The sequence below is a fragment of the Cryptomeria japonica genome, chromosome 11 (assembly GCF_030272615.1).
Source record: "Cryptomeria japonica chromosome 11, Sugi_1.0, whole genome shotgun sequence".
NCBI lineage: Eukaryota > Viridiplantae > Streptophyta > Pinopsida > Cupressales > Cupressaceae > Cryptomeria > Cryptomeria japonica.
This window is the reverse complement of record NC_081415.1, coordinates 298,195,760-298,208,024: the sequence shown is the minus strand read 5'-3', so window position 1 is coordinate 298,208,024 and position 12,265 is coordinate 298,195,760. Positions and strand designations below refer to the sequence as shown.

At 35.8% G+C, this 12,265-nt stretch overlaps 1 protein-coding gene across 6 annotated transcripts in view; it reads right to left on the bottom strand.

The window, feature by feature from the left end:
- Window positions 1-11,164, bottom strand: part of LOC131072199 (probable protein phosphatase 2C 8) — a 28,181-nt gene extending 17,017 nt beyond the window's left edge. Inside the window, exons 1-6 of one of the 6 annotated variants that reach the window (XM_058008295.2) lie at window positions 9,303-11,164; window positions 8,361-8,705; window positions 8,053-8,158; window positions 6,602-7,149; window positions 6,062-6,452; window positions 5,789-5,878 (exon numbers count right to left, since the gene is read on the bottom strand). In XM_058008295.2, coding sequence (XP_057864278.2) covers window positions 6,839-7,149; window positions 8,053-8,158; window positions 8,361-8,705; window positions 9,303-10,304 — 1,764 coding nt within the window. In that variant the 5' untranslated portion in view covers window positions 10,305-11,164 and the 3' untranslated portion in view covers window positions 5,789-5,878; window positions 6,062-6,452; window positions 6,602-6,838. The remainder of the gene's footprint in view (window positions 1-5,788; window positions 5,879-6,061; window positions 6,453-6,601; window positions 7,150-8,052; window positions 8,159-8,360; window positions 8,706-9,302) is intronic. The other 5 variants (XM_058008286.2, XM_058008277.2, XM_058008313.2 and 2 more) reach the window with 5 other exon arrangements.
- Between the last annotated feature and the right edge of the window lie 1,101 nt (window positions 11,165-12,265).

Genomic DNA, 12,265 nt, shown 5'->3' with positions numbered 1-12,265 from the left:
GAGAGATCATTCATACTTTTAATGCATAAACAATCTCTCGAGGGGGCATATTTACACCCTAAGCGTTACCAGGGCATACTGGAGCAAAAAAAAAATCGTTTTCTTTGAAACAACGTCATTTCAACATTATCTCAAAGAAGGGCAAATGTAGACACCTAAAAATGTCTCATTAATCATGTACTAATTATTCGTCTAAATTAGTTAAATAATTCTTTAATTATTTAATTAAGTTAATTAATCTTATTATTCTAATTTCATATTTTCTCATCATCTTACTAATTATTCCAATTTCTATTTCTATCATCATTTAATCATTTAAACCATTTTCTAATGTTAATTATATATTATTATTTAATTAATTATGATTATAAATCCTTAAATTTAAATAATCTTTATTATTTAAATAAACTCATTTTCAATTTCTATCATCATTTAATCATTAACCATTTTTCTAAATATTAATTAAATATTTATTATTTAATTAATTGTAATTTTCATCCTTTAATTTAAATAATCTTTATTATTTAATTAAAATCCATTTCTAAATAATTAAATAGTTTCTTTGAATTATTTAATTAACTAATTAATTCTTCCAATTTCATTAATTCTTCTAATTTTATTTAATTTCATTTAATTTCTAATTCTTCCAATTTCATCTAATTTCAAATACATGTGCATGATTTCAAATATCAAATTGAAAATCAAAGTCAAGTTCTAAATATATTCAAATAACAAATTGAATTTAAAATAAATTCAATATTTAAATTAAATCTCATGCAAAGATTAAATTGAAAATCAAAATCAAAGTGCAAGCACGTGCTAAAATAATTAATTCAATCAATTAATTAATTAAATTATTATCTTTTCAATCTCTATTTCTATCTTCCACTTTGCTTTTTTTCCAAAAAGCTTTCAATCACTTAACTATTCCATCTATTTTAATTGATCTTTTCAATTAATTGATTAATTACATAATTTCTTTAATTCTCTCCAATCATTCTTTTTCTATCTTCTAGTTAACTTTTTCTAAATAAAGTTTTCTTTGTTTTTTCTTAATTATCCTCCAATCATTCTTTTTCATCTTTTAATCAATTTTTTTCTCAATTAATTAACTCATTTAATCTATTCAATATATTTTGTTCCACCTCCAAATTAGCAATTCAACTATCAATCAGCATGTGAGCTCACCTGAGTTCCACCTCTTAATCATTATGTTCCACCTTTCAATCAATTCTCTCCAATTATCTATAAATTGAGCATTCAATCTCCATTTTCAGCAATCACGAACTTTGAATCTTTGTGTCATTTGCAAGTTGTCAACGCGATATCTGAGAGACACCATACCACAAAGAAGAGAAAAGCAATGGAAGCTATATGCAATCATGGAATAGGGAGAATTGATTGATAGATTTTACACTCATGTTTCTTGTTTTGCATTATTCTATTGAGTTTTGTTTAAATTCTATTAGGATAGGGATTCATGATTTCCCTTGATTTCTAGTTGATTACATGATGAATTTTAGCATACGACATTGATAACCTAACAGGCTCATACGCAAACCAAAAAAAAAAAATCAGAAAATTAGAAATCTATCGTCTACACTTCTATGTCATCCATGACTAGCTCCTTAGCTATGATGCTCTCCAAATAATAATGCTCATCACTTCCAAGCTCGGGTTCCTTTGTTGGTAGTAAAATTAGGGGTAAATCATGAGGCCATCTACTTCAACCACTTCATCCACCATGGCTGCAACTTCTCCAATAGGTGACATTTGGTTGTATTTTGCTCAAGGAACCTCCTTGTACCCAAGCACTACATGAGAATGAAAGAAAAGTGAGTTATGAATGTACACTAGGTTCTCTACTTTCTTTGACCCTGATCATTTAGTGGATGTACACTAGGTTCTTCTTTAGTGAGTGAATAAAACAATAGATACTCCAATATCTCTCACAAGTTGAAGAGTTGGCTACTTGTGAGAGTAGTCTTATTGCAAATGATTGCAATTCAAAGGTTTCACCTCCATGGTTCTACTACCACTCTATAAGGTCTTTCTTTGTATGCATATCATATGAAGCTTCCATGAAAGAAAAATCACCATGCCTACATGAAAACTTATTCCATTGAACTCTCAAAATTGAAGCATCCTCACCTCAACCATAAATCTTTTTTTATTACAGCCAAAAATCCCTTCATTTAACTTTCTATCCTCATATGGAGCCCTCTTATTGATCACTTATATATCAAAACCATTTAGGATTTAAGGCATAGGCAACACAATGAAGGGTGTGTTGAGTTTGTTCCATCTTCCATGTATCTTTTTTTCTATCAAGGCATGTAGAGAAAAATCTCTTGCATCTATTATTTTCTTAACTCTTTCACACATGGAATCCATTTTTTCATTAATTTCTCCCAAAAATAGTTTGTCTCAATCTGCAAATTTGATCACCTCACATATGGGAATAATAAAGTCCACAATAAATTTAACATGAGCCCAAAAAAATGGTCACCAAGGACCCTACCTCTCACCTCAACTACAATATATGATCTAGATTGTCTCCAAGCTGCCCATGCATCACTAAGTACTATGGACAAAGCTCCTTTGACTTTACAAAGATGCTCAAGAAGAATAAAATAAGAAGCAAATTGTGTATCAACGGGTTTCAAAAGTTCCACCTTGGCAAATTTTTGATAGTTGCCTTGTGTGTGGTGATGGTTACATATGAACATATTATTATGCCCTTTTCAATGAGATTTGAAAACCACTAGAACTTGCCAATATCTTTTAGTGCATTATTCAACGAGTGCACACAACATGGTGTCCAAAAAATATGCATGTACTTTTTGCAACAACAAACCTGCTACTTTACAACCAAAAGCAGAATCTATAACCACTTGGACTACATGTTTGCCCACCCCCCCTCCTTAATGTCATCACATAGAAGGTTATGAAGAAACCCTGCATATTTTTCTTGCCCTAAACAATCTATTGCCTTCAAAAAATAATGCCCTTTGCTACATGTTGCCATGATATTAAGTAGTAGATGATTTCTAGCATTTGTCCACCCATCCATCACAATACTACATCCTTCTATAGACCACACTCTTTTCATTGGTGCAGTTTGTTGCTCTAATCAATTTTTTTCTTTATCAATTAGTGTTGTGCGAAACTTTTCATACCTAGGTAGTTTATACCCAAGTGGTCCATTATTGATAGCATGGACCATCTCTCTGTAGGTGGTTTATACCCAACTAGTCCATTATCGATAGCATGGACCATCTCTCTACAAAAAGGTGAGCGAACAACATTAAATGGTATTCCATTTGCATAATAGAAGTGTACAATCGCTCCATCAACCACATCTTAACCTTGCACATCAAATAATCTTCTAATGGGTATAAGTTGCCAATGTGTGGTCTCTTGCAAGAATATTCTACAACTACATCTTTTGTTGTCACATGAACACCTCTAGAAGACACATCCACCTCTTACTCTCTATTTTGATTTTTAGTTGCAACAATTACCCCTGTCAATGAAACATGAGAGCTCAAATTAGATACTTTCCCATCAACCCTTTCTTGATCCCTAGCAGTGTCATAGTGTTTTATCTCATTTAGACAAGGACCAATGCTTTTTCCAATGATATATGAAAGAAATGAGCCCTCACCCTCATGTAAGTACTTTGCCATGACGTTTCAAAAAGCTTACATGTGATGGTAATTGTTCCACCTGACCCCTTCAACCTTCCAACATGATCACAATACTTCCATAGTGAGTACAAGACCCTTTGTTGCATATTAAAATGATATTAAGTAGTGGACGATTTCTAGCATTTGCCCAGCCATCCATTACAATACTACATCCTTCTATAGACCACACTCTTTTCATTGGTGCAATCTGTTGCTCTAATCAATTTTTTTCTTAATTAATTAGAATTGTGCAAAACTTTTCATACCTAAGTGGTTTATATCCAAGTGGTCCATTATTGATAGCATGGACCATCTCTCTACAAAAAGGTGAGCGAAAAACATAAAATGGTATTCCATTTGCATTAAAGAAGTGTACAATCACTACATCAACCACGTCTTGACCTTGCACATCAAATAATCTTCCAATGGGATTTAAGTTGCCAATGTGTGGTCTCTTGCAAGAATATTCTACTACTACATATTTTGTTGTCACATGAACACCTCTAGAAGACACATCAATCTCTGAAAGTGCCATCTAGTACTAAACCCAATTTCCTGAGAAAAAGGAACCTTTTAGGTTTTCATTAACACCAATCCAACTGTCTGTCCCACTCCAGAAATTCATTTTAATTATCTTAGGCTATTTTTTGACAGTGCCTCAAAAGCTAATCATGGCATAGCTGCAGCTGCTGGTATGCTTTGGTCTGGTCCTAAACTATAATATTTAGATTTCTGCATGAATCTTAGAACACCACCAACAACGTTGCTGAATTTATGGGCTGCAAGTTCAGTCTTCTTGAAGCAGCCAAGAAAAATTTCAAGAGCCTTACCATTTATGGAGATTCAAAATTGATAATCCAATGCCTTTCAGACAGCATGTGATGAGATCTGTCCAGCTTCATCTTTTGCAGAGTCCCACAGGATGTTGCCAACATTCTGTATGTGCTGCAGGGCAGGGCATTGCCCAGAAATGTTGCAGGACATTTTGTATGTGCTATATGACACTGCTCAGAAATGTTGCAGGACATTCTGTATGTGCTGCAGGACATAAAACCAGAAATGTTGCAGGAAATTTTGTGTGCTGCAGAATAGCACCCACAAATGTTGCAGAACATTTTTTATATGTTGCAGAACATTTTTTATATGTTGCAAGACATTAACTAGAATGCTGCTACACATTGGACAAAGTGCTAGAGGGCATTCTGTAGATTGTTGAGAAATAAGTCGCGCAAAAAATAAAAAAATTAAAATTAAGTAATGAATTGAAATTTAATTGAAAAAATTAAAATAACATATGTGCTTAAGGAAATTAAATGACAATGTGAGTCGGATTTTATAGTTGCTATAGTAAACCCACATCAACAACTAAAAAGATTTTCATCCAAGCAGAAAAATTGGATGAAGATGATAAATATTTCAATTTAATCGGTTATGACTTACATTAGCTGATAGAATTTCAATTTAATCAGTTATGACTTATGACTTATATTAGCTGATAGAATACAAGAAACTCCTAAGATATATAAGATAAGAATGAAATTATTCGTGTCCTCAAATAATCTACACCGAAAGTGGTTGGCTGACCACATAAATGAAACTCCCAAGCTAAAGTAAGAAAAAAAATTGTATACATGTCTACAATAATCAGAAATTGGTTCAACTAACATGAACAGTTCATTTAGTTATAAATAACTAAGTGTTGGCAAATAATGGCCTACGATAAAAGATGTAAGAGAACAGTACGCACTAGACAATCAAAAATGGCTTTTATCACATTTTGATTGTTTTCCATATAATTGACTGGTATTCACTATAGAGGCTCAAATTACGGAGCAATCTGAGGTGCAGATTTATTCCAAAAAGCTTGGAGTGCATATACACTATTTGAACCTCTTTAGGGAATTTTGATTGGAATAGCCAGTGACATCAGGAATTGCTTATGTAGATTATTAATGAATATGAAGTAAACATTTCATGAATAACCAAATACAGTTAGATATTACACACCTAAGATTAGATCTCTAGTGGCATTAAAACCATAATAAAAATGTCTTATCTGTCATATTTAATCATGCATATATAAATCTAAGATGCCTGACCTGCTAGCTTGTTGGAATATATCTTCTGGCCGTTGCACCAGAAAGGCTTAGTTGTGGTACCCTACTTGACTGGGGTGGGCAAAATAACTGCTTTAAGTGCATAAAAACATGAAATCCAGCAACATAGCAGATAAGTTCTTTCCAATCCACAAAAACATATAACATGCAATTTAGCAAAGCATTTTTTAAAGAGATTGGGGGATAGTAATTTGGAAGCGTGTCCTTATTCTTAAACAGAAAAAAAGTTATTTGTTAGGGTATGGATGAGTGTACCTGCTATCCACCGAGGTCATCATAGACACCAAAAAAATGGAGAGTAGGCAGAGAAGTTGCAATTCAGTAATACCATTTTGCAACAATGCTGTGGGATCGGGAGAAAAAAGAAAAAGGGGGCAGGTGCAACAGCATCTTCTATTTCACATCTACTATTGATTGGCAAGTCCCATGGGGGAGGGGGCACAGGCCCTTCAACAGTAAACTTATACTCACTGTTGGCCTCAGCAAAGCTATGCCCTTTGAAGGCCTGCTTTGCAGGACAACTTCCTGCTGTTTAGGCTCCTCACCATTAACGCTAACACTAGTTGCAGTTACAGGACCACCAGCTTCAACACCTTTACAGGCCCTGATTCATAAGCCTCATTTCATAAAGCATTAAGGTCTGCTTCTGACCAGATACAGATACAACAACAGCAAAGAAAAAAAAAATTAATCAAGGATGCTGCACTAAAGATTCAAAGTATGTCAACAAAAGTGTTTATACATAATATTTAAATGATGATTTGTTAAGCAATATTAAAAAGCTTGAGCACGCACCTTTTGACTAGATGGTTGGCTCATTCATTAATGAACATGAACAGGGAAAGAGCATCTCTCCAGCTGGTGAATAGAATCACAATTATGCACAACTTCACCATCTCCATTTCCCCTCCTATGAATCACAACTCTTAACAATGGAACAATTCAACAGATCACCAGGGCTATAGCCAATGACCTGCATTTGTTTGCATGAGTTGTATACGTATATGTAAATATGTATCTCTAAGGGAACCATCATCTGTTTCTGCTTCTTTGTTCTTTCAAATCAATCACAACTACACTAATGTTATCTCCACTTCCCCGTCCTAAAGCCAATTTTGTAAGGAAAGCAGCCGCAGTACCAACAGGAGTATCCTCTGTAATACCCTTTGAACGGTGAGGTCTGTAGCCAGCCAGACATTTTCTAGCAACTTCGCAGACAGTATCATTTGACAGAACATCCCATAAACCATCACTAGCAAGAATGAGGCACTCATCTTCATGTGTCCGCTCTGTACATGTTACTTCAGGTTCCGAAATCACATACCGTTTCAAGAATCGGTCTCCTGCAGACAAAAAGACTTTATCACTTCAACTGCAATCCAATGAAAACTAATCTGTGGCTTACCTCTAAATAGTAAATACTAATTTACATTTTTTCCTACACGATTATCCATTATTTTACAACAAGGTTTGGCAAGCTTTTGTAACAGATTTGCTCTTTACTCAAAGTTGGACCTATAATTCACCACACTAGTTCTACGAGTCATAACATTGAACTTTTGTAATCTGTCACACCATAAACTGACCAGATAATCAATAACAAAAGAAGAACTTAGAATAAAGCTTCACTGCAAACTGGAAAAATTGCTTGAACTACATCTGGCTGAGTAAGGCAACATAAGAGAACCTTAATATGTTGAATGAAAGGAAAATCCTTGCATTTTTCCCATAAAGCCTATTAGACCATCAATGGAAGGGCTAAAGCTTCTATTTTTATGACCCTGATAGTTCTATGAACATCTTGCATACAGCCTATAGCATATTTTAGAATCTTCACCTAAAAAGTAGGAGCAGCTACAATTTAGGAAGAAAAAATTCGGCCACAGGTAAAGAGACGAAGCTGAAGTTATGCAGAAACTGCATAAACTTTTATTAAGTTCACGATTCCACATAAAATCTTACATCCCCATTTTTTTGAAAATCCGATGTAAATTACATTTTATGATTTCACCTAAAATTATGAGAGAGTTATTAAAAAAAAACATTGAGATGTTTAAAATAGCCAGCAATTGAAACAATTTGTGAGACCACTGGCTAAACAACAGCTCCTAGCATTTCTAAGAAAGGAAGCACTATTAGTTTTCTAGATGCTCTTAAACAAGTCATGAAACAAAAAAATTAATACGCTATAAATCATAAACAGACAACAGCTACATCTGGATCAAAAATTGGTCATTGATACAAACCTAGAGCCCTAGACATTGCAAGAAAGCCTGCAACACGATATCCATTCCAAAAAATAACACGTCCGCCAGCGGCTTCAATACGGCCCATTTCATCCTCTTGTTCAGGCTACAATATGGCAAATTGTGAAAGAACAAGGTAAAACACCAGTTAATGATACACACATTATCATAGAACATGCATCTTTGGAATTAGCACCACATAGACTCTCAACTTCTCAAAAACATAAAAATAAAAATATAAGAGAACCAGGAAAAGTCAAAGAAAATCCTAAATAATCATTACAAATATTCACCGGTTTGATCAATACCTTATGGTCATTAGAAAGGGCGATTGCTTTGCCTCCCCTGGATAATACTGCCCTAGAATCCCCACAATTTGCAATAACAACTTCAGATGGGCTCACAACAGCTATGACAGCCGTAGAACCCACATTTTCTGGTGCAACTGGATCTTGGCAGCAATTGCCACACGTTTGTACATCCCCAATACTGCAGCCTCCATTTGGACACATACCTCCAACTGCCATATCCATTTTCATGAAGCAAGCAGACATGACTTTACTCCAAGAACTTAAATCTCCGGAAAATGAAGATGCATCCCTCAACTCCTTAGCAAGCGCCTCATGAAAATGATTTTTACAATATGATGAAGCCTGCTCGTAAAAGTGCATAGCCAAAATCAATGAGGTTTCCATGCAAAATTCCAAGTAACAGTGTCGAGAAAAAAGAAAAAAAATAAGTATTTGCAAAATTGGATGCAGGAAACTACTGGAGCTTATGCAGACATGTTAAAGTAAAAAATATATGTATTTCTTATGAAAATTTAAGTAATCACCATAGTGTGAAAAATAGATACCCAACGTTACATCAGCAATAAGGTTCCTAGACAAAAGTCAAGGTAATCACCCTGGTGAAAACATCTCAGAAGAATGCAAAGTCAGCTGTAAAATAGGTTCTGGAAACCAACATCATCCGTTTCATAAACAAACTATTTGTAAAAAGGTTAGTCATATTTAGCATCAATAGCTATACTTAGTTATGTCTCGATTGGAATTTACTCCAAAGAAGATGATGGTTCATTTCTTCCAAGATAAAGGAGGAAAAATAAGATTTTCAGAATCACTACTAAAAGAATCCTGAAGAAATAATCTGATGCATCTAAATCACATGAGCATCGATGGAATTAGTCATGTCCTCGAATGACCTATACCAAAAGCAAATTATTTGTTACAGGATAAGAATGATTGTACCTGCGATCCGCCATGGCCATCATAGACACCAAAAAAGTGGAGAGGTGTAGGTGCAGGAGCTGCAAATCCAGTAAGACTGTTTTGCAACAGCGCCATGGACTTGGGCAGACAAAAGAATGAGGGTACAGCTGCAACGGCATCTTCCATTTCACGTCTTCTACCAATGATTGAAATTGTTCCGTGGGGGGGGCACGAATCCTTCAACAGCAAGCTTACACTCTCGCTGTTGGCCCTGGGCAAAGCTACGCTCTTTGAAGGCCTGCTTTGCGGAACAATTTCCTGCTCTTTAGTCTCCTCAGCAGCAACGTTAACACTAACATTAGCTGCAGTTGCAGTTGCAGTTTCAGGAGAAGCGACACTAACACCTTTACAGGCCCCGTTACTTTCGTCGCCATCAAAAGGACCAACGCTTGTTTGCTTTTCACTCTCTGACATATTGACTGTCATCTCCCCTTTGGAATCTTGCGGCTTGGGCTCTGAATCCGATGTAGCAACACTAGTGTCATCACCAGCAAGAGGACCAACCGTTGCTTGCGTTTTACTCTCAGGCATGTCGATTGGCATCTGCCCTTTGGAATCTTTAACCATAGGTTCTGCGTCCGATGTAACAACACTAGTATCATTAGTAGTGCTGCTGTTGGTGCTGATGTAAAATTTGCTGATATTGCAAGTGCAAAACAAGCCGCCTTTCCAGGGAGTTGGCGTAGAGACTGACCTCACAAGCCTCCTTGAGGGGTAGAGAGACTTAGAGTGGAGTTCAATTTCTATGGCATATGCAGGGTCTGCGGTGGATAGCACCTCCCCGCCGAAACAAATACTACACAAGTGAGATGTATTCCTGATGCGAGACTGCTTCTTCACACCGTCGGAAAAACTGCCGCTGGTGGAGAGCAACTTCAATCGCCTTATCTCTGACAGGTGTCGTCGCGACGGCATCCCCGCCTCGCTCTCTTCTAGAAAGCTTCGAGGAGATGGAGAAACACATGCATTCAACGCCTCCATAACCCAACTTTGTCTGTTATCTACTCAAATCCCCAACGCCCAATTCTCAGGATCACCAATAAATGTCACACCTTGGCTTTTCGTGCATCAAAATTTATTCACGAAAGCCGCCACCGTTCATCAGGTTTCCACCCCAGGTAGCTTAAAACTAAGCTGCAAAATGAACAAAATATAAAACCTAAACCTGTATATCGAGCCCCATCATGGATCCCCCTGGAGACACTTCTCACAAACCGAATTCTTTCATCATACTGACGATTTCGATTCACAAACCGCTTCAATTCCCAAAACGAACTTCCGATGGAATCCCAGTGGTCACTGTTTCGGACCCAGAAACAACCCAACACGGAAAATCTTCAGATCTAGCACTTAAGCCACATCATGGGTTCCTGCAGCTCAATCATACTTGCCGAAAGAATTTGCACAATGGATTAAACTTTAAATTAAAATAAAATTGTCCTCGATCGAATAGAGACAGATTTGACCACAGAAACAACTTTTCTATTGTTTGAAATCATTGAAAGACTTTCAAACCTTCTTCACAGTATCAGGAGGGCAAGAAAACACTTCCATCGCTCCAACACAAAACATCACATCACCACCGAAGAGATTCTTCTGTTCTTTCAGGTTGCAGAAAAAATAGTCGTGTAAGGAAACGGAAGACAGTTTAATAGGCCAATGGGTTACCTCAGATACCGCAGAAGAAATGAAACAATCTGCTAAGTCTTCCCCTGCCCACAGGTAGCAGTTTGCAATCTTTCTGTGGTTGGTATTATTTGGTTTGGCAATGTGCGTGTCCTCTTGTCAGGATGTCCGTCTACCGCCCAATTCTATGGCTGTCTTGGATTCTCCAAATGATTCTTTCATTCATCATGTGTGTATAATTTAAAGAAGGATGGGAAATGAGAAAATGTCCATTTTGGAGTAATTGGTGGTCCACATAAAATGACATTTCATCATATTAAAGTTAAAAGAGGTCTTGTGGACACATTATTAATTTGTAATAATATTTCTATTCAATATTAAAGTAATTTGAAAGTGAACAATCTGAACAATCTGAACTCTCTTATTTGAAGAAATAGGACATTGAGTTCGATCGCATAGACTATTTGATCTTATATACACCATTAAAGTCTTTTATTTTATTTCATGCATGCATTTAAGGAGACCAACTCTTGTTGATGATGATTGATGTAGTATGGGTTGGAAGTGTAAGGATAAATGTCAATGGTAGAGGTACGATTGAGAAGTAATGCAATGCATGTAGCCATTAGTTTCTCCTAGTTCCCTAAAAATGCTCTCGGCCTTGACAACCCATCTCGACCTTGACAACCCAAACATCACCAAGGATTGGCATGTAGGTGATCATCAATATTTTACTCTTCCATATTTATCTTGCAATGATATCTCACTTTATTGGTTGCACAATCACATCCTAAAATTGTATTTCTCTATTCAATCTTATTAGAGCTATGTGTCATTTTTAGGGTTGTCTCTTTTTATTGAGATTTTATACGAAGCAACACGTGTGTTGCATACTTGAAATTTGGTTGCAAAATGTTTTTTTTATCAAATTGTCACAAGTATGAGTATCATAATGTGTTCTTTATGGAAATAATTAGGTTATATAAGTATTTATATTTTTGTCCTTTTTGAATAAGTGGATTATAATATGGTGAATAAGTAAATATTTAAAATAAGAGTTGTCTTTTGTCTAAGCAAGTGATTTCATCCATAAAAGGCACCTGAAGGTCAAACCTAATCACGTGCCTAGAGGATTGAACCTTGGTGGATGGCATATATCAAGGAACATATTATCATTTTTTTAAACAAGTGAATTACAACATTGTGAATAAACATAATCTAAACCAAAAGCCATCCTTCATCTAAGTAGGGGATCTTGTACATCATGGTCATTAAAAGGTCAAAACAAGCCTACTCGTGCCTTTGGGGGGATTTGA